Genomic DNA, 23,659 nt, shown 5'->3' with positions numbered 1-23,659 from the left:
ACATACCACAACAAGAACAGAGAGGGAGGGCGGGTAACTAACTGCAGAGAGATAGAGACATCACAATATTCAGAGAAGCAAATAAATACACAGAAAAATAAAATGCAGTACTATCTTTAAGACAATATTCAAAGAAACAAATAAATAACAGAAAAATAAAATGCAGTACTATCTTATAACACCGCAAGTTTATAATTATCTCAGCTTGTAATAAAGTTGATGCAGGTATATAATAGCTAACCAAACAGCTGAAATATTCAGCTATTCAGCAGAAATAAATTCAGAGATAAGTGACTAAGACTTATAAACAGAGAGTAACCCTCTAGGCTAAGAGTTCAACACCGAATCACTATATTATTTTATCCCACATCTTCTTTGTGTGTTCATTGTCTTAAATCAGTCATATAGTCTTCCTTTGTATGGAAGGTTTTGTTACACAACTCACTTTGCACCTTAGTGTTCACCCTCTCTCTGGCTTCTGTCATTAACCTCAACTCCAGCCTCAGGATCTGTGTTGCTTGCATTTTCATTGTAAATACATTTATGTATGTATTTAATGCAGCTGATTATGTTAACATTAGACAACTGTCTATGCGCACTCACATCAACTACTAGGGTTTCACATGAGCAGTCCCATTGTTACTTCTTGTATTTACATGCATGTGAGAAGTGGCTTACCACTATCTAGCCATGTGTCTGTGCTGTGTTCATGTGGGGAGACTCCATGTTATGCAAACTTGCTTGGCTGCAAGCATACCTATTAGCAATGCTCCTCACTGTGATAGGAAAGTAAATAATATTGTCTAGGCTGTGATGTGGCCTCATTGATATTTTTGGCCTTAGATAGTGTCTTGAGAACCTCTTCTTGGGAGATTTGGGGGGTGTTTAGATACAGGTATTTGTTCTAAAAAATATTGGAGGGGGGATGAAATTAGTGCTGAATTTATCTACTAGTAGATTTATTATGTCCCCTTGGTCTAAGAATGTAATATAATTTATCATTAATTCAGTGCAATGCTGGGTATTGTTTCTAAGATTTCTAACACAGTTAAAGAAGGCTTTGTGGTTACTCACCTGGGTCTCAGTTTTTCTCAATATGTGACTTTATCAGACTTGATCAGGATCCAGAGTTTCTTCTTCAGAGTTAGACTTATGCTTTGTTTAATTATTATTATAGAGTCTGTTTATACTTGAGTTCCATCATAGAGGTTTATTTTTGATGCTGGCATTGTTATTTGTTCCCGAAAAGCATCTATGCAATTATTTACATGTGCATGTAATTGGTCAGTAAGTGTATTTTTAATGTTTTTCCCTTATCTTTTCCAAAAATAAAAAATGTTTTTGTTTCCCACCTTTCTAGGCTAGTATAGTCCAGTTTTCAGGCTAGTGCTGAATTCAGGGCTGTTTTACAATTTTCTGAGTTGCCCATACATTACTTGGATAGAGGGAGGTTTCTCTGTTCACCTGTGAGAGAGGGAGCTTTGAGCAGCCATCTGTCCCTGGAGGACTGGTTCCAGCCCAGAAGTTAGTAGTTTATAGGCAATTTTGGACTAATTTCTCTTTCATGTCCCTGCTGTAAAAAACGCATTTGCATGGTTTTGCACGTCTGGGCAGCGCTGGTTAGCTAGGGCTAAATTTATCCTGGCTCCACCAAGTCTCCTCTTCAGTTTTTCCCTTGAAAGTAGGCTAACTCTCAACCTAAGCACTTAAAAAGCATCCTACAGTCCAGCACTTGCTCAGACCTAATAGCAAGCACTAATATACCCCGACACTTGATTGCCCATCAGGGCAAGGCTCATTATTCACCCCTCACCAACCAAGTGACTAAACATAAAACACAAAATCAGTGTGCCGCACAATCACAGCCCTTCAGGCGAAATAACATACCTAACACACTAGTAGTAGGTGACTCTGTTGTCAGGCACACTGACGTCCCTCTCACTAGGCTGGACAAGGAGAAGGTTACTGTTAGCTGCCTGTCGGGAGCCAGAATCTGCCACATAACACAAGTCCTCAGGTCACTCCAGAACAAGTACAAATATGACTCTGTCATTGTTCATGTTGGTGTGAATGACCTGAGACGTACCTCCCTGGACTACATGAAAAGAGACATGGAAGAGCTCTCTGATCATGTAGCCCAGGCGGGTATGACCCTGACCCTGAGTAGCATCTTGCCCTTACCAAGAATGATACCACAGTATAAAGAAAAAATGATCAATTTCAACAATTGGCTAAGCTTCTGGTGTCATTCAAAGGGGATCCAGTGTCTGTCAGCCTGGGACGACATGCTCGACAAGCCTCATTGCTTCACAAGAGACATCTTGCACCTGTCAACCCTAGGCTTTCGAATACTGGCCAAGGCTCTTGCTGTCCCCATAGTGCCTTTTTTAGGCAAGGCTCAAAAGTCAAACCCACCTCTGTAAACAGCACAAATAAAAAATGAGGGTTATGCTACTCAATGCAAGGAGTTTAAAATCTCAAAATGCACGCACTCGAAGCACTCCTTAGTATGGAGAACGTCGACATCTGTGCAGTAACTGAAACCTGGTTCAAAGGCTCCACAGAGCACACCAGCACTACCGGACTACAACTCATACCACACATTTTGGCCACAGAACATGGACCGAAACACAAAATGAGGGCGTGTATCCATATTCATCAAGGATACCTACACCTCCAGGTTGGTGGCGCAGCATGATACCTCTGAGATCATCCATGTGCAACTAAGATCAGGCAAATCTGCAATGCAAATTGTGGCCTGCTACAGATCACCCTCCATGACCCAGGACCACCACTCCACCTTTCTGGAGACACTAGAAAACATGAAGGTCCTACCGAACACCCTGATATTGGGCAATTTCAATTACCCTACCATTAACTGGGAAAACAACTCAAGTACAAGCTCCCAGGTCCAGCGCTTCCTGGAATTTATCAACTCAAATGCCCTGGATCAGCTGGTAAACTCCCCTTCCAGAGGTGAAAACATATAGGACCTGGTCATCACCAACATGGACAACAGGTGTTCCACACCGGAGAACAACCCATCACTGGTTAGATCAGACCATAAACTAATCACTCTGGATGTCCACACCACATCACCACCTCCAACCAAGGAAACCACAGTGAAAAACTTTTCTATAGCAAACTTCACCTTACTTAAGACAGAGGTGGTAAGTTTCGTAGCCCCCATGCTAAAGGATAACAGTGTCCAAGATGCAGGAACTTTTACAAATGCACTCTATGAGCACCTACAAGGATGCATGGATCGTGCCATCCCTAGCAAAACCAAGACTCACTCCCTTAAGAGGAGGAAACCAGTCTGGTGGACCCCTGCCATAAACAGGCTATACAATAGAAGGAGGATTCTTGTTCAGAAAAAAAGCAAATCCCAAGAAGGAAAGACATCCCTGATCAGTATCAGTAAGAAACTAAGGTCCCCTCATAAAATCTTCCAAGGCTAACTTTGAAAGAAAAATAGCCAAGGATTCAAAAGATAACCACAAAGCCTTTTTTAGCTATGTCAAGAATCTAAGTGGCAACTCGCAGATATGCTCTGAGCTAGTGCAAAATAGCACAAAATATACTGAACCCACTGATATTGCCAACATCCTGGCAGATAGACTCAGTGCGAACTTCACCCCCTCTCAACCCCAAATGGGCCCGCAAAAATACCGGAAAAGTGTATTGTCCCAGAAACCACAGATGCACAGGTGAAAGCAGCCCTTTCAAAAGCCAAAAACACAGCATCAATGGGGCCAGATGGTGTCTCAGGCTGCGTCTTGCATGAACTACAGAATGAAATAACCCCCCACCTAAACACACTGTTCAACCTCAGCCTCTCCACAGGCTACATGCCCATAGAATGGCACACAGCAAGGTTATTCCATTCCACAAAGGAGGGGCCACAACTGACCCTGGTAATTATCACTCCATAAGCCTGACTAGCCTGGTCTGCAAGGCTATGGAGTGCATCATCAGGGAACTTATTAACAAAGACATTGGGAACCTCCAAGCACTTTACCCGACCCAGGTTGGCTTTGTTAAGGGCAGATCACGCCTGCTAAACCTGGTTGACTTCTTTGAGACAGTCACCAAGGCCATAGATAAGGGGAAGGTAGTTCACACAGCCTACCTTGACCTCGCCAAGGCTTTTGACACCATTCCCCACTTGGGAATTATAGAAAAACTCAACAGCCTGAACATAAACCCCTACGTCATGAGATGGGTTGCCAACTGGCTTATAGACAGAACTCATACGGTAAGAATAGTGGGCTCCAGGTCCGACTCTAAACCAGTCACAAGTAGTGCCCCACAAGGCTCGGTCCTGGGATGCCTACTGTTCAGCATATACTTCTCAGAAGTACAGGCAAACACAGGAGGACTATAACTAGCCAAGTTCGCTGATGACTGCAAACTGGGAGCCATAATTGACTTTCCGGCTGATACGGACATTCTCCAAAAGGGCCTTACTAAGACGGACACCTGGTGTCAAAGTCATGGTCTCAAGCTAAATGCCAAAAAATGCATACTCATCCCATTTGAGAAAACAAAACACCCATGAATTACCACATAGGTGGCAGCCCCCTTAATAGAGAAGAGGTAATAAGAGATCTGGGGACCCAGGTAGATAGTAATATCTCCTCTGACAATCATATTGTCAAAGTAGTTAGGAAATCCTTCTATGTGGCCCATCTAATTATTAAAGTGTTTGCATCTAGAAATAAAGAGGTTATAGTGCCCATCTACTCGTCACTCATCAGCCCCATCATAGAGTACAATACCCCATTTGGGATGTATCTCACAAGACACTTCCAACAGCTGGAAAGACCACAAAAGTACCTCACCAAGAGGATTACTGGCCTCAAACATATGTCCCATGCAGCCCGACTGGAAAAACTCCAGCTGTACTCAGTCGCATATCGCTTACTCAGAGGTGATCTCTGCCTGACTTACAAAGCCATGTCCAACTCAGAATTGATGGACATGCTCCACCTAAAGAAATCCAAGTCACTGCGAACAACTCGCTCTAGTGTGCTAAACCTCGCCACAACAATAAATAGAACATGCTGGAGGGATAGATTCCTGTCACAGAGACTCCCCATGCATTGGAACGAAATTCCTAACTACATTAGGCAGAGCCCCTCACTAACACTCTTCAAGAGAAACCTTGACAAGTGGATGGGTAACGGAAAATACACCCCTGGGATCACTTCATTGGCTCTTCTTGACAGAGGCTCAGTTAATTAATCAATGGGGCGATGAAAGCTGACACACTCTGGCTAGGCTTATAAATGCCCTCGGGCAGATAGCCTAGTACCTACCTATGAACCTACGAACATATAAAGGATTCCACTTAGGTAGTAAGGTTGTCAGGGTAGAAAGAGTTCTTGAATTTAGTCAGGTCATCATTCACAGTAGATCAGCCTTTAAGTAATGTCTAAATAGTGAGGAATTGAAGGATAATTCAGGTTCAGTCTTACAGTGAATGTGACTAACTCATGGTCCAATTTGACCATGAAGAAGATTACTGTCAGTGGGGAGCAAAACTGCCTCATATTGTAAAGATCAAGTCCAGGATTTTATCACCCTTAGTTGGGATGTAGACTAACTGGTTGAGAGTGTTTGTATTGATACAGTCCAGAAATCTTAGATCGTACATGTTTGAAGATGCACAAGTCTACCATTTTATGGAAGGATGATTGAAATGTCCAATGAGAGTGGTGTTTTGCTCATACTGGTTAGGTAGGATGATACAGAGGAATTCTTGTAGTTAGCTATGATGTCATAAGGAGTTCTGTTGTTTGAATTCTGGAAAAGCAAAATAGTCATAACAGAAAAGCAGACCCAAGGGATTTATTTATTTATTTATTTATTTATTTATTTATTTATTTATTGCAGTTGGTTTACCAGGATAGTCCATTGGGCCATAAAGAACCCATTTTCAATGGAGTCCTGGGGAGAAAAGCTCCAAAAAAGCAAAAAAAGATACATGTAACAGAACAATATAGGTACAGCAGGTAGTAATGAAAGTTATACAAAATAAGGAAGCAAAAATTTTTTTTAAAAACAAATTATGCGCAAAAAATAACAATTAATACAGATTGAGAAGAATATACAACAATAGTACAACAAATATAGCAATGAATACAGCTTTGAGAGGAATCATACTAACTAAGGAATTGTACAATGTGATGCTAAAGGACATTGCATAGTGGGGGAAGTAGACTTAAGGGCCCGTCTAGTAGATTTTATGCAATTCTAAGGTATAGTAGGGAAGTTAGCAGGAAGGAGAAGGGGAGGTGAGAGGACAGAGTTAGTTATGTAGGGTGGGAGCAAGAGCATTCCCACTGTGATGCTAGATGTGAATGAAGAGATTTTTTGAAAGTAGAGTGGTTGGAGGTGGTGCGGATGGAAGGTGGTAGGGAGTTCCAATGGCGAGCTAGGCTGAAGGATAGAAGGTTTCTGCCTGGGGGGTGAGTAGATTTATGCACTTCTAGTAGGTTTTGATTGTTTGACCTTAATACTCTGTTGGGTAGGTGCATTTTAAAGGCAGATGAAAGGGATGGACAGAGGGAGGGGTTAAGAATAAGCTTGTGGGCTAGAGTTAGTTGAATGTAACTTAGTTGATTGGGAAGTTCTAGCCATTGTAGTTTCTGGAGGGAGGAACAATGATGGGTGGAGGACCTATGGCTGGTGGCAAATTTTGCGATTTTGTTGTAGTAACAGAAGAGCTGTTTTTTTAAAGAGGACTGAAGATTTGTTAGGAGTGGGGCACCATAGAGAAGGGAGGGGATAAGGAAGCAAGTGGAGAGAGTAATTTTAGTGGCAGGTGTGAGGTAGGGATTCTGTCTGTAAAGCATGCCTAGTTTCTGATGGGTTTTTTTGATATTTAGTTGTAGGTGAGAGTTAAATTTAAGTTGGTTATCAATTTGGACCCCAAGTAACTTAGTCTCTGACACTATTTCTAGAGGTGAGTTATTTTGACTAGTGATTGAGAATGTGTTCATATCAAAAGGAGTAAGTTTAGAAGGAGTAAATATCATTAGTTTGGTCTTGGAAGCATTGAGAGCTAGATGGTTACTTAACATCCATTGCTCTGTGGTAGAGAAGGCATCTTGAGTTAGTTTTTGAAGTATAGCGATAGAAGTGGCAGAACAGATGATAGTTGAATCATCTGCATATTGGATGATGTTTGAGAATGGGATAGATTTGTGGAAATTGTTTATAAATATATTAAAGAGAAGGGGACCCAGTATGGAGCCTTGAGGAACTCCTGTAGGGGTACTAAGGAATGAGGAGGTGGCTTTCTTCCATTTTACTGCTTGATTTCTGTTGGATAAGTAGCTGGAGAACCAACTCAAGGAGGAGGGAGATAGATTAAGTTCAGCGAGTTTAGCTAAAAGCAGGCTGTGTGATATAGTATCAAAGGCTTTGGAGAGGTCAAGTAGCAGGGTAGAGACAAATTGGCCAGAATCACGAGCTTTATTTACAAGTTCAAGGAAGGAGAGGAGGGCTGTCATGGTGCTATGATTTGGTCTGAATCCGTGTTGTGTGGGAGTTATGAGGTGATTATCTAGGAGATATGGAAGGAGTTGAAGTTGGACACATTTTTCTAGGATTTTAGAGATAGGGACAGGATAGCTATGGGGAAATTTGTTACATTGTTATTGTTACCACCTTTGTGTAGAGGTAAGATAAAGGCCTGTTTCAGATTTGAGGTACTGTAGATTCTTGAATGGAACGGTTTATTAAGATGCTAATGGGGTAGGCAAGTGTTTCTGCAGCTATACTAAGAAAGTAAGAAGGGATATTATCAGGAGCATTGGTACATGGCTTCAATTTCAGAAGGAGTTTTTTTATAGTAGATGTAGGTATGGGTTTTAATGAGAATAAGGGAGAGTCAGGAGAGGGGCAATTAGGTGGTGATTGAGATGAGGGAGAAGTTTGTGTAGAAGAGGAGGTAGAGGATTTGGTAGATGGGGAATGGGGAGTAGTAGGGGTGGGTGAGGGAGTATTGTGGAGTGTAGTGGTGTTGGAGAATGAAGAGGTCAATTTGGAAATAGAGTCAATAAAAAAGGAGTTAAATTGTGTGGCCAAGACTAATTCTGGAGCATTTGAGTCTGGGGTGGGAGAATCTGGTTTACTAGGGTGAATGAGACTAGAGATGCCTTTCCAGAATTTCTGAGGGTTGTTTTTATTATGGTTTTGGAGAGTAGAGAAGTAGTTTTGTCGATCAGAAGTGATGAGATTTTTTACTTTATTTCGAAGCATTTTATATTCATTGTGGAGCAGTGGTGTCATATTTTTCTGGTAGCGTGCCCAGACTTTATCTCTATGTCTCATGGTAGCAAGAGTATTTTTGGAAAGCCAGGGGGCTGATTTTGTTTTATTCTCTTTGTCCTTAAGGGGGCCTGGGAGTCTAATATTTTTAGGAATATCGAGTTAAAGTGGGAAACTGCACTGTCTAGTGGTAGTGTTTTTAGACAGTTCCAATTAATTGCTTGTAAGGAGTTCGAGAAGGTTGTTGGGTTGAATTTTTTTTGGTCACGAATAGTAATATAGTTATGGGTTCGATGTAAGATAGAGGGAAGTCGGTGGGTAAAGATGGGTATGTGGTCACTAAGGGGATCGGGAAGAGTGCCACTTTTGGAGAAATAGTGAGGATGGGAAACAAGGATCCAATCCAGGATACTTCCACTGGAGAGATGTTTTGCAGGGCGAGTTATGGAACTGATTAGCTGTGAGAAATTGTAGAGGTTGATGTTAATGGAGTTTGTTGGAGACTGAATGCAGGCCCAGTTAATGTTCACGTCTCCTAGGATTATGGTTTCGTTACTAATGTTACTAGAAAGCCACGAAAGGATGAGTTCAAGTGTGGGAATATTATCCCTGGGGATATAGAGGAAACAAGACATATGTGTTTGTGATTATTGATTTGTAGTAGAGTAAGAAGAAGTTCGGCATTGTTAAAGTGTGGTATAGGTTTATTGTAGGGAGTAACTATTAGGGATGATGAGTAGAGGAGAGCTACTCCTCCACCTTTTTTGTGAGGCCTGTCTTTTCTTATGATGGAGTAGTTTGGAGGAATTATTTCAGAGTCCTTTATACGTGGTTTTAACCAGGTTTCAGAAATAGATAGGATGTCAGGTTTATTGTGTATGAGCCAAGCATGAAGGTTTGGGACTTTGTTTACTATGCTTTGGGAGTTTAAAGAAGTAAGTAACAAGGATTTATTTGTGGTGGCTATGGTGGAATGGCCTGGGTTAGGATGTATATCACCAGATATGAGAGCGATAATTGGATGAAGGAAGAAGTGGTTTAGATGAGAAGACATTAAGGTTATAAGATCAGGTTTTATTGTAAGTTGGAGAAATTTGTTACTGGTTATGGGAATGGAGATTGTTTGGGAAGTGATAAGTTTGTATCGGAAAAGAAGGAGATTATCTGTGGGGTATAAATAGGGGGAGATAGGAGAGTATGAGTGTGGGAGAGGTGAGTTCTGATGATTGGTTACATGGAAGGATTGAGAATGGAAGGAAATAGTGGGCTGGGAGAGATAGTGCAGATAGGATAAGATGAGGAGGAGTAGTAGTAAAAGGGAGATGAAGGATTGTTTTGAGAGCATGTTGTGAAGAGTTACTAGGAGGTGAAAATATAGTAGGGTATATGGTATAAAGGAGATAAATTATGTAAGAGGAACTGGTAGTTACTACTATGTAGTATTAAGAGTGTGAAGAGTTGTATTAGATGTGGAGGAGGTGTGGTTTGGGAGTGGAAATGGAATAGAGTTGGTTAGGTAGGATGTTGATGTGGAGTTGGGTGGAGGTTGGTTTTGGTGGGAAAGAAAAGAGGGTGTGTACAAAAGGTGAGATGCTGATTAGAGTAGAATGGTAGTGGGTGTGGTTGGAGGAAGGATAAAGGTAGGGGTGCTGGGGGCGGGTGGAAATTGGGGGCAGGGTAGGGGGCAGGGTAGGGGAGCGGAGTGAGCCCGTAGGGCGAACGGAGCGGGTAGAGCCCAGGAGGGCAGGAGAGGAGCGAGAAACTATCAGTGGAGCAGCGTTTGTAAAGGGTAAGTGGTAGAGGAGTAAGAAGAGAGGGCCTAGATATGGTAGGAAGAGTGGGCTGAAGGTATTAGGGGAAAAGAGAGAGGGACAGAAATGTTGGTGCTATTGGAACAGAAGAAGAGAGCTTGAGTTACAGTTTAAATTAGAGGAGAGGGGAATGCTCTCTAGTGGGAATACTAGGGCTAAGAAGTCTAGGAGGAGAAGGATGCAAGAGTAACTGGGGAGCTGAAGGGGTATGAAGAGCAGGGGGATAGAGTTGAGGGGGTTAGGCTGCTGGCATTTCTGACAGGAAGAATCATACAACAGTTAGCAGAGAAAAGAGTATAGTAATATATGACTTAGCAGCAGATGCACATACTTCCTTGGGTTCTTTTGGAGGATTCCTGAATACCCTTTTCCACAGAAGGGAGTTGTAACAGTGGAGAGTAAATAATACTTTAGCAAAAGGGTGTACAGCTTTAGTTGGGTCAGGTTATCCACCCAGGCAAGAACACAGGGGAAGATTCAGGGCAAGAAAGCTGGAGGACAGGGAAAAAAGAATGAGAAAAAAATAAATAAATAGTAGTTCATTAGTAGCTAATAAAAAGAAAAACTAAACACTTTAACCTATAGCAATGTTTAAAATAGGCAGGTATCACGTTAGTGAGACTAATAAAAATCAACAATTTTACAGTGTCAGCAATGGATGAAGGCAGAGTACATTTAAACAGCTAAGGCATTCAGATCACGCAGAATAACAAAAACAATTATTGTATAGGCAAATACAATAAAAACAAACAGTACCAAAGACTAATAACACGAAGTCTAACTGGAACTTAGAAAATAGGCAGGACAGGTCGGAATTTCTAAGTACCTCACAGCTGCGTTTCAAAAAAAAGCACGTGGAAGGCGGCGCTTGCTTGTAAAAGCTGTCGCCAATAAATAAAAGATAGCACTTTCTAAAACTAAGTAAAATAAATGCATTTGCTAGATTCAAAAGCATGTAAGAGTTAAACCCCACAGAGTGTATATGATACCATATGTGGTACCTCGTATATAGTAGATGGTAACTATAACTTTAAGCATTAGCAATGTTAATGGATAGCACTCTCTAAAAAAGATAATAAGTTGTTGCTGCCAAAATAGGTAATTAAAATGATTCTTTACAGCATATTAATCGCTTAAGCAATGTACTCCTTGGCAGGAGGTAGAGATGATAACTAGATGAGATATACTTAAATAAATGATAGCGCAGTCTTAAACATACTGCCGCTATCAGAATAAGCGGGTAACTGTTACTCCTCGCACCTTCATAAAGTACATGAGCAAAATGCTCCTATACAGTAGACGGTAAAAGCAGCGTGTCCATATGCCACAAATAGCTAGAACATCAGCTGTTACACAGTAGAATAAAACCAAGTTAATTAACGATAGCGTTTGCCTGAGAAGGCTGTCGCTAATAGCTAGAACATCAGCTGTTACACAGTAGAATAAAACCAAGTTAATTAACGATAGCATTTGCCTGAGAAGGCTGTCGCTAACAGGATAAACCCTTAAATAGCTAAACCTCACAGCCTTCGTAGTTAAATAAGCAATGCACTATTCTATGGTGGCTTACCACGGTAGATATGCGAGAGGCTAGCATTTCAATGTGCAGCATAACATTATTACAACAGCGACAACATAACAAAAAAGAGCTAACCTCTGATATACAGAGGAGAGTTTACAATATATGCAGTAGCTCAGTATTAACTGATAATTAAGTAGTAAGCATTTACAATATATGCAGTAGCTCAGTAATAACAACCTTTACTTACTGAGAACACTCTCGCAGCCAAGGATGCACAACAGCCAGGAACGGGCAAGTTTAAAGATGGCGCTCATGGGTTGGGAGGGACTTTATCTATTCCTGGAGGATGTATGGGACAAGGGGGAGGAGCAGGAGTGAAAACTGGGAGGAACAGAGAGGAAGACTGTATGTATGCGATGTGGGGGGTGGGTGCGAAATGTAGGTGGTTTCAACTGGATGAAACAGACCAGGGAGTGAAGAGAGATCAATGGAAAGAGGCTAGGAGCAGTAAAACAGGGAGAGAGAGAGCAGGAGACAAATTAAATGGAAGGTAGAGAGAGACAGAGAGTAGTAAAACAGGGAGAGAAAGAGCAGGAGAAAAAATAGATGGAAGGTAGAGAGAGAGAAGCAGGGAGAGAGAAGAGAGCGGTACACAAAGGGAACCAAATAATGTAGATGTAATGGCAAGGCCACAGATAGTCTAGGTGGGTGTATGTAATGGATAAGAGGGAGAGCGAAGGGGGGCAAAGAAAATAGAGTACGGAGTAGTAACAGTGTAGCAGAGCCCAGGAGGGCAGGAGAGGAGCGAGAAACTATCAGTGGAGCAGCGTTTGTAAAGGGTAAGTGGTAGAGGAGTAAGAGGAGAGGGCCTAGATATGGTAGGAAGAGTGGGCTGAAGGTATTAGGGGAAAAGAGAGAGGGACAGAAATGTTGGTGCTATTGGAACAGAAGAAGAGAGCTTGAGTTACAGTTTAAATTAGAGGAGAGGGGAATGCTCTCTAGTGGGAATACTAGGGCTAAGAAGTCTAGGAGGAGAAGGATGCAAGAGTAACTGGGGAGCTGAAGGGGTATGAAGATTTCAAATCATTATCATTATATGTATTGGTAATAACCCTCACATATTTCTATCGTCTAAGCTTCAACATTCACATCATGTGCTTGCATGAATTGAATAAAAAACGAACATGAAGGCAAAAACAACAAATGGAGCAGAACATATAAATTCTTCGATTGCCACCCACCTATTTTATTTCCAGCATTTTTAAAACCTTATTTTTACAAAACGAAGTAGCCAAAATATTATTTAAAACAAAGTTACTATTGTTCCTGATTGCTAGCCTTACTGAAAAACATTCTGCAGTGGGCTCCATCTGCTGAATAAATTAAAAATTCACTTATTAAAATACCTCAATTCTTGTATACAATATTTACAGTATTTCCAGGTGCTGTTTACAAACTTGTTTGCCACCATCTATAAACTTCTTTTAATACCTGTCGCACATTCATTCTCATTTTTGTTTAATCTAGCATCATTGCCCATAATAATAATAATAATAATAATAATGAAAGGTTGCCTGCTATTCTGTCCATATCTAACAGAGATCCCTGCACTAGAATTTTGCCAGTGAATCAGCAAGAGCAATAAGGACCAGATGCCAAAAGTGTTGTCAGATGGATGCTGTTGGTACGTACATAACATTAACTTTTTTGTATTGTGTATCTTGCTTTCTTGACACTATTGTTGACATGACATATTTTGCAGAAATATAAAAAAAAGAAGACACACAAAACCATTGGTGTTAGTTTAGAGCCCAATAAGCCCTCTCTGTTTGATCCTACTTGTACATGGAATATGTTTTGTGTCACTTTTCAGTTGTCAGCTTGGTCTGGCCTTAACTTGGGAGATGTATAGCTCGACTCCAGTTGCACAGATTTGCGGAACCTACTCTCAGTCAGGGTATTGCATGCTGTGTTGCAAAATCACTGAGTTGAGACTAAATAGTGTAGGAAGGATTTCCCTCTTCAGGAAGGAGGGACAGGGATGGCATATTGGGGGAAGACGGGATGCATTCTATAGCTCTCTTGGTAACAGGAGGTAAAACATCCACCAGGCTAAGTGTGCGCTAAAGTTTGGGAGGCATTGCTACCTTTATGTCCAGGACCAAAGCACTATTATGACAAGTCTCATTATACACAATGATCAGTAAAAGTGCACCAACACATAGAGAGGGTAGGCCCATAACCACGGTAATAAGACCTTCTTTGTTCCTCCAACCTCCCACTGCATATTCATCACCGGCTAAGGATAGACACGCTACCCAGACCACTGGGATTAATGTCAATATTGCTGCAGTATTTATAGTTTAAGGTTTTAGGGGACTGTTGTGAATGTCTCATTGTCACAGAAGAACAGCCCAACTGAACTGAAAAAAAAAAAAGCACAACGGTACTTGAATTCAGATCCCAGGATAATTCTGCCTTTCTATTCCACAATGGCTATAATTCCCTCAGTAATAATCATTTGCTGCCTGTATCTGAGAACAATACTCATTTTCATAAAGTAATGATTGCAGCTGCTGTAGTTGTTTGAAAAATTAATCTTCCTAGAAAGATGGAAGATTCCCTCTCCTTGAGGTAAGAAAGTTTTTATATATGGCACTTAAAAGTATACAGTATCCATAGAGAAATGTTCTCATGTGTCATCAGAATTACTGAATTTTCAATGTCTACAGCACAGTCAGTGTTTGGTCTACAATATTACTATCAGTGGGTAAAAGTAATTAATTGTTCATAGCAATGATATATTCAAAGGTACTAAAGTTAAAAGATTTGAACCAAAATGTCACCTGACACTTTCCAATCTGACATATAAACTCATAGAATCATTATTAGACACGGTTAACCAATTGTGCATTGTCATCTGGTCTATTCTAGAATGCACTGTGGGGACTTTTTACAAATTATTCATATTTCAATATCATGAGTTCTTTTGAATATGAACAAAATTAGCTGAGCTTTTCCTATGATTTCAACCCTCTTGACAAAGGCTGGTTCACTAGACCTGCTCCAAGTTGCAGTAATGTCACAAATGCCAGGTACATACTACAGGAAATTTCTGGCACATCACTCATGGTCCTTTCTAGAAGTATTGTGAGATGCTGTACTCTTCTGCATACCTGTTGTACTAGTTTATCAGACTCCAAAAATAAAACAAAGCCCTGGTGTGATTATAACAAACTTCTGCAGTGATATATACAAATAATGTTATCCTACTTAGTTTTTGCTATTGTCTTTTTCATTAAAGATACTTTATTTGCAGTGATTATACTGGTTAAAGTCAAGAATGTTTCGATCAAATGGTGCTGCATATATTTTCCATTAGCCTGGCTTTTTTGTGTAGAAATTTATCCCCCAAAGGATTAAGAAACCATGAAACAGTAGACTTCAGAAGAGAGAGAGAGAGATCTAAATCTGGTGAAATACTAACCTACACAACTAGATCTGTGGTCCAGAGGGATAAAGCTCTGACTGTGCCTCAGATGATCTTGCTCAATTAGCAGCCTAGGGAGCTGGATAAATCAACCTGTGAAAGCTGAGGGGACGTTGCTGAAGCAGCTCATCCCTCTCAGAGAGGAGGAATCTGTTTCCAATTCTATTGCAAAGGCAACACTGGAGGGAAACCTCAAGATGAGCATTTCATACAGAAAAGGTGTAATTTCAGGGAATGCAACATACTCTAGCTACTATTGCATGCAGACGTGACATTCCATCACAACTGTTGTCCAACAGTGAGATGCTATTATTGTAATATAAAAACCTCAAAGCTCCTTACTAGATGACTGGCTTGTCTCCCCATACATGGATGTATTTATATATAGGTCCGCTGGACACCTTTTGCATTAAAATGAATTGCAAGATTCACATCTTTCTCAAAAATTTAAAAAAAAAAGTTTGAAAATAGCACTTCATCAGTTTAATAAATACAGTTCCATTTAAGGAGTATGTCATATGCCCAATGTGATCTTCCGATGTTGCAACAAACATCACACTAATGGTTTTGAACTGATGGATTATTTTAAAATGGCAAAGTGATATAAATCTTTAGTTCCATTTTAACATAAAACACAATAACAGAATATGTAAATGGATAAATAACTCAAGCAAGCGTCGACAGAGTGAGAGATAACATTCAATGTATAAAAATCCAAGCAATCCGGTCTTCTGAAACAAATAAATCAGTTTATTACACAGATAAACCACGATAAGCGCTTTCACTAACTAGTAGCTTCTTCAGATCACAAACAGGAAGCACAAAGACCATGTGCTTTAAATATCTGCATGTTAATTAATTAGTCAACCAACTTTTAAAGCAGAAGCGCCATAAAACCTAAAAACTAAATATATAAACATAAAATCATCTCAAGATGCAGCATAAAGTAAACAATGGTGTATGCATTTTCTTTTAAAAAATTTAAATAACTTCATTCCATAAGAAACAGAAGGAATTGAGGTAAATATAAGAACATATTGTGAGCAGCATACTATCAAGTACAAAAGTATATACAGCCTAATACATAACTGCATGTGATAGTCATATTGAATAAAACCTTAATACATACAATTAATAATACGAGGCAACTTAGAAACTATACAAAGTAGATGCCATCAAAAACATAATAATTAACAATAAAACCATATACAAATCGAAAGAACTGTTTTTAAGATTTTAATGTATTCTGATATCTGGTTCCATACATATACATACACATATACATATATTATATTATATTTTTGGGTAATTCATTCATTTTATATTGTAGTATTGTTAATATTAATGGTTTTAGCTTCATACTTTTAGACAATAACCTATTTATTGATTCATTTATTTATTTATTTATTTATTTTTGTACACATTCATTCATACATCAATTCTTTTATATTTAGATATATATATTTATTAAGACACTACATTTATATACATTTTTATACATATGCAGATATACATTTCTGTCTATGCACTGATTTTACTATATCAAGTATCACTTTGGTTGATAGTTCTTTCAATTTGTATATGGTTTTATTGTAAATTATTATGTTTTTGATGGCATCTACTTTGTATAGTTTCTAAGTTGCCTCGTATTATTAATTGTATGTATTAAGGTTTTATTCAATATGACTATCACATGCAGTTATGTATTAGGCTGTATATACTTTTGTACTTGATAGTATGCTGCTCACAATATGTTCTTATATTTACCTCAATTCCTTCTGTTTCTTATGGAATGAAGTTATTTAAATTTTTTAAAAGAAAATGCATACACCATTGTTTACTTTATGCTGCATCTTGAGATGATTTTATGTTTATATATTTAGTTTTTAGGTTTTATGGCGCTTCTGCTTTAAAAGGTGGTTGACTAATTAATTAACATGCAGATATTTAAAGCACATGGTCTTTGTGCTTCCTGTTTGTGATCTGAAGAAGCTACTAGTTAGTGAAAGCGCTTATCGTGGTTTATCTGTGTAATAAACTGATTTATTTGTTTCAGAAGACCGGATTGCTTGGATTTTTATACATTGAATGTTATCTCTCACTCTGTCGACGCTTGCTTGAGTTATTTATCCATTTACTTATCTTTTTTATAAGCAAGCGTGCTGTGGCAGTAACCAGCATTTTTATTTTACCTTTCAACGCTGTTTCTACATTTTTTACGTTGGTTACGTGACTACGAGTGAGTTTTCAGCTACTGGATATTCTACTAAAGCCATGGCGGATATTGAGCTTCCCTATAAGCCCAGAAGTGAACACCGGGGCAAGGCAGCGATGGAAGCCAAGTTTAAACAGCATCTTGATGGGACTCTTACTACATTATGGTCGCTAACAACTGAACAACTACCAGCTAATATGGGTGAGCGTGATGTGGATTTTCAGAGAGCTAATTTAATACTTAATGACATAGAGAAACACTTTTATAAACTGAATTGTTTACAAATGCAAAGGCAGCATTTTCAATTTTGTTTAGATAATGCCATTATACCACGTGGGCTCAGGGTGTTCTCTATGCCTAGTCAAGGCAATGAACACCCAGAATTGCTGTCATTGTGGCAGCAGATAAATATTGAGACTAGTCGCAAATATTTACAACTTTTGATTAATTTTTTCAAACCTGAAGAACAAGCTCTAACTAGTAAAATCAATGATTTACAGCAACAGTTATTTAAAGACTATACAGAGTTGGCTATACATGATTTATTTGACAATATACTTGACTGTGTATCTGCCTATGAACGTAAATTATTTCAGCAGAAACAAAGTAAAGTTTCAAGGGACATACAAGATTTTAAAACAGGGCAAGTTTTTGTCTGGGAAAGGCATGTCCCAGAAAGTATGCCTGCATCTGTTATCAAGCAAGGCACCTTACCTCTCCAACAGCATAAGACTCTACAGAGCACTGGTAAAGTGGCTTTATCTCCTGCAGCTGTTTCTAATGTGTCAGAAATTGCAGGAGAGGCCCCAACCATTGCTAATGAATATGTTGATTCTGATACTATATCTGCTGATATTTGTCCTTCTACTAACTTAGCTGCTAGTAATGAAGAAATAGCAACTAGCAATGACTCTATAGATGTTATACATATAACGCATAACAGTATGAATGAAAATGTAAATTTATATCCTACTGTGAATGTTGTTAAGAATAGATTGCTGAATGACCAAGAGCAGGTTGTTAGATCTAAAACAAATGAATTTAAAAAAGGAGCAGCTTTAAATCTTTCCTTCCCTTTAGCAATACGCCAGGAGAAGAACTTAAGCAGAACACGCTCGAACAGTCGAGGGCGGCAAAAAAGGAAATTTTCAGGGGAGTCACTCACCAATACAACGCTAAAGAAAATGTGGACAAATCACAACAAAATTTAGTTTTTAATTTGTCCAGTGTTCCGCTGTCACAGCATGACATTAATTTATTAGTCAAAGGACTAAGTTTCATTCCACATAGCAATAGTATGCTAGATGAAACCATCATAGATGTTAGAATGTTTTGCAGAAATGTTATGCTCAAGTACATTTATAATGATACTTCTATTAATAAGACGGATAGTGAATCAACTACTGGCAATGATAAATTTGTGTTTAAGAATCTGAGTGATTATACACCAGTTAATCATCCATTAATTGAAGCATATTTACGTACTACAGAAGATGAGATTTATAAGTATTTTCATAAAAAGAGACTGAATAATTCTAATTTTATGTTTAATAATAATCTGTCATATCAGGAAAGAAAGAGCCTTCATAATTTAAGAAATGATTTAAATATAACAATTAGGCCAGCAGATAAAGGCTCTGGCATAGTGGTACTTGATACTATAGATTATCAGAATGAAATGTATAATATGTTAAGTGATGTGTTTTATATAAGAATTGATTTTACTAAGGTCTATGAAATGTGTGCATATGTACATGGTATTTTAACAGATATTTATAGAAGTAATTTAATAAATAGAAATGAGTTTAATTATTTATATATTAAGATGCCTACCATCCCAGTTATACATGGAATACCCAAAATACACAAAAGCACTACCAAGCCACCCATGAGACCAATAGTCTCAGGGCAAGGATGGGTTACGGAGCACTTGTCAGTTTTTATTGAGAAACATTTAAGGTGTATTTTAAACAATAATGAATTTGGATTGCGTGATTCTAAACAGTTTTGAACAGATTTGTACTATATCAATAATCAAATGGATACTATCCAAAATCTGATTTTAGTAACTTTTGATATACAATCATTGTTTACAGTCATCCCTAATGATCTTGGTCTAACTTATGTTAGTAATTATCTTACAGAACATAGTACCTATGGCAATGTTTTGATTGACTTACTGGTACATTTCCTTGAGCTAGTGCTGGAAAATAATGTGTTTATGTTTACTGATAACATTTATCAGCAATTAGACGGCGTAGCTATGGGCACTCCTTGTGCCAACAGCTACGCCAACATGTTCCTAGCTTACTGGGAAGAACAGTTATTATTCAAAGAATATATGTTTAAGAAATATGTAAGATTTTATAGACGTTTTGTGGATGACGTGTTTATTCTATGGGATGGTAATATAGAAGAACTGCTTAGTTTCAATATGGTTTTAAATAATATTACACCATGTTTGAAATTTACAATGAAATATTCATTATTGAAAATTGAATTTTTAGATTTATATATTGAAAAACTCGAATGTGGAATGTTTAACACTGGGATTTTTAGGAAACCCTGTTACAGGAACACTTTATTATTCAGAACTAGTATGCATCCTCAGTATGTTTTCAGTAACATAGTGAAAGGACAGACCCTATGAATGTCTAGGTTGAATTCCAATGACAAAGGCTTTATGGCAGACTTATATGACTTGGGAGAGAAGTTTGCTGAGAGAGGCTATAATTCTACGGAGGTAGATTTACAATTTGATAATGCTTTAAGTTTACGTTCAACATTAGGTACCCCATATTTTGGGCCCAAGCCTACAGTAATGAATGATGTCAAAGAAGTCACAAATGCAAAAGTTAGGTTTCTGACTTCATATACAGCAGATAATAAACAAATTAGAGAGATCATCTCCAAAAATTGGAACATACTACAAACTGATGTCATATTGACAAACATTGTAGGTGATTCTCCGTCTTTTACCTATAGGAATAAGAAAAATCTTAAAAGATTGCTTTGTTATCCACCAAATAAGAGTATACACCCGAGTTTTAGTTATGGTACCACACCTTGTGGACAATGCAATTTTTGCTCCTCAATAGATTCTAGCATAGTATTTATACATCCAGATACACAGAGGGAAATATATACCCGAGCCAATGCCAACTGTATGACACCTGATGTCATATACCTTGCTGTATGTGAACTGTGTTCATGTTTTTATGTTGGCAAAACGAATAGGGTATTAAGAGACAGAATAAGGGAACACTGTTATAATATAAAGAAAGGCAATCTGCAGAATGCATTGGCCAAGCATGTGACACAAACAAGTCCTGAACACAAGTTCATGTTTAGGGTGCTGGAGAAAATGAATGTTAATGTAAGAGGAGGTGACATCATGAATCATACCGAAGATAGAGAAAGTAGGTGGATCATTTTGCTGAGAGCTGATAAAGGTCATGGTTTAAATGAAAGGGCATCTATCAGACCACACTTAAAGAAACGTAGGCACACTAAGTTCTGAAATTTTTAAGATTTTAATGTATTCTGATATCTGGTTCCATACATATACATACACATATACATATACATATATTATATTATATATTTTTGGGTAATTCATTCATTTTATACTGTAGTATTGTTAATATTAATGGTTTTAGCTTCATACTTTTAGACAATAACCTATTTATTGATTCATTTATTTATTTATTTATTTATTTTTGTACACATTCATTCATACATCAATTCTTTTATATTTAGATATATATATTTATTAAGACACTACATTTATATACATTTTTATACATATGCAGATATACATTTCTGTCTATGCACTGATTTTACTATATCAAGTATCACTTTGGTTGATAACAGTTCTTTCGATTTGTATATGGTTTTATTGTTAATTATTATGTTTTTGATGGCATCTACTTTGTATAGTTTCTAAGTTGCCTCGTATTATTAATTGTATGTATTAAGGTTTTATTCAATATGACTATCACATGCAGTTATGTATTAGGCTGTATATACTTTTGTACTTGATAGTATGCTGCTCACAATATGTTCTTATATTTACCTCAATTCCTTCTGTTTCTTATGGAATGAAGTTATTTAAATTTTTTTAAAGAAAATGCATACACCATTGTTTACTTTATGCTGCATCTTGAGATGATTTTATGTTTATATATTTAGTTTTTAGGTTTTATGGCTTCTGCTTTAAAAGGTGGTTGACTAATTAATTAACATGCAGATATTTAAAGCACATGGTCTTTGTGCTTCCTGTTTGTGATCTGAAGAAGCTACTAGTTAGTGAAAGCGCTTATCGTGGTTTATCTGTGTAATAAACTGATTTATTTGTTTCAGAAGACCGGATTGCTTGGATTTTTATACATTGAATGTTATCTCTCACTCTGTCGACGCTTGCTTGAGTTATTTATCCATTTACTTATCTTTTTTATAAGCAAGCGTGCTGTGGCAGTAACCAGCATTTTTATTTTACCTTTCAACAATAACAGAATATAATACATTAATTATTAACTTTGGTTATAAAGGAATCATCTTTTTTTAATTCTGAATCATGTTTTTTGTTGCTTCTTTAAGGAGTCATTTGTGAAGATTGGTCTTCTTGGGTCCCAAATTCAATCTCAGCTTTAAAAAATCATTGTGTAGTACTTCCTTGCACATTTACCTACCCTGGAAGGCACAGATCAGCTGCAGAATTTGACATTGCTTGGTATATCTACAAGTCATCTGGATATCCTGTAGTATTCCACAAGAAAAAGTCTCCTGAAGAAATTATTCCATCTTTTAAGGGTCGCACTTATCTATATGGAAATCTGTCAGAGAAAGACTGCTCCTTGGTGATTGACAGGGTCACAGTAAATGACCAACAAAGTTATTATGTCTGGATTGACCCAGATACTGTCAGTTACAAATTTTATAAACAAACTGTGGCTGTTGAAGTAACAGGTAAGAAACTGTATTATTTTATCAAATAATACTTGATATAAAGGCAAGTGCCTTTCTCAGCATTGTGTAATATTAGAAACTATGCAGTTTCTCACAAAACATAGCTACCCATTTAGTGGCACTAAACTGATGTGTTCCTTCTGTAGTAGCGTGACATGTATCTCAAAAATTACAACAGTTGTATCAAGGACATGTTCTCAGACAATAGCCAACACATTTTTGTTAGTTAGTTAGTTAGTTGGTTGACTAGTTAGTAGTTAACCAGAAGGGAACTAGTCTAATGTCAAGTTTTAGTCAATTTTTATGCCATAAAGCAAAGAAAAGTACATTTATATTTTCAAAATCAAATACAATAAATGACATAAGAATGATAACAGTATTCAGAAATAAAGTAGAACATCACATAACAAACATTGGAAAACAAAGCAGTAGTCAGCAACATTTACAAAACACAGGGAAGCAATTAGATTAAACAATGTAAAGACCAAATAAGGAAACAGTTGGAATGTAGCACAGTGTGTAAAAGGATATACATTTTCATTATTATATCAGTTTAACAATAATGAAACATTTGAGCAACTATATCCAGAAGGCCAAGAATGCTAAAGGTGGCTAGTAATATCGTTTGTCCATAAATCATTCAAAGTGTTTCTGAAGATGGATTTGAGTTGTTTCTGGATATGCCAAAAAAGTGTCATTGTATCTGTAAGATAGTTACAAAGTGTGAAGAATATTAGAGAAATGCATTTTTAACACCTGATAATTGTAATGTTGGCCTGATATTGTGATGTCTAAAATAACAATTTGTAGCACATGCTTGTACTTTACTATGGAGACAAGGGTTGGATTCATGAAGAAGCTTAAAGAACAGTGAACTTAAAAGAAAGGATGCCTTTGTAGTAACGTGAGTTAGTTACTTTTTTGTATTGAATGTAATAAGGTGTGTTAGAACTAATTGTATATTTAAATTGTAGAATTTGAGTGTGGTAATTAGTTCTGAGAAAGTTCTATACTGAACAAAAGTGTTTAACTGTTTGCAATTTAATATATTTTTTTTTTAATTTATTTGACCGTCTTAGTGTTGATTCCGACCTGGTTATATGAATTTATACAGTTTGTGTCTACTTGGTTCACAGTTTGAATATAATAATGTTCATTGCTATGCTCAGGTGGCGGCTATACCTGAATATTTAGTTTTATTTGCTCTGCAAAATAGAGTTTTGAAGAGGAACTGAGTGAAACAATGGGAATGCATATTTCAGTTTTGAGTGATGATATGCTATGGATTCAAGGTATGCAGAAGTTTGTTGGTAGACAAACATAAGACTGAGGATAAAGGACAGGAGTATGCTAAGTATTCATAACTATAGCAG

The 23,659-nt window shown here is 37.7% G+C and overlaps 1 protein-coding gene across 1 annotated transcript in view; it reads left to right on the top strand.

Annotated features, from left to right (window-relative positions):
- LOC122809189 (myelin-associated glycoprotein-like) overlaps window positions 1-23,659 on the top strand; it is a 553,400-nt gene that overhangs the window by 67,845 nt on the left and 461,896 nt on the right. The window contains exon 3 of the mRNA XM_044080497.1: window positions 21,918-22,286. Coding sequence (XP_043936432.1) covers window positions 21,918-22,286 — 369 coding nt within the window. The remainder of the gene's footprint in view (window positions 1-21,917; window positions 22,287-23,659) is intronic.

Source organism: Protopterus annectens, chromosome 8.part0 (assembly GCF_019279795.1).
Source record: "Protopterus annectens isolate FY-2018-M chromosome 8.part0, PAN1.0, whole genome shotgun sequence".
Classification (NCBI taxonomy): domain Eukaryota; kingdom Metazoa; phylum Chordata; order Ceratodontiformes; family Protopteridae; genus Protopterus; species Protopterus annectens.
The sequence above is the reverse complement of the archived record's forward strand: the minus strand, read 5'-3'. Positions and strand labels throughout refer to the sequence as shown.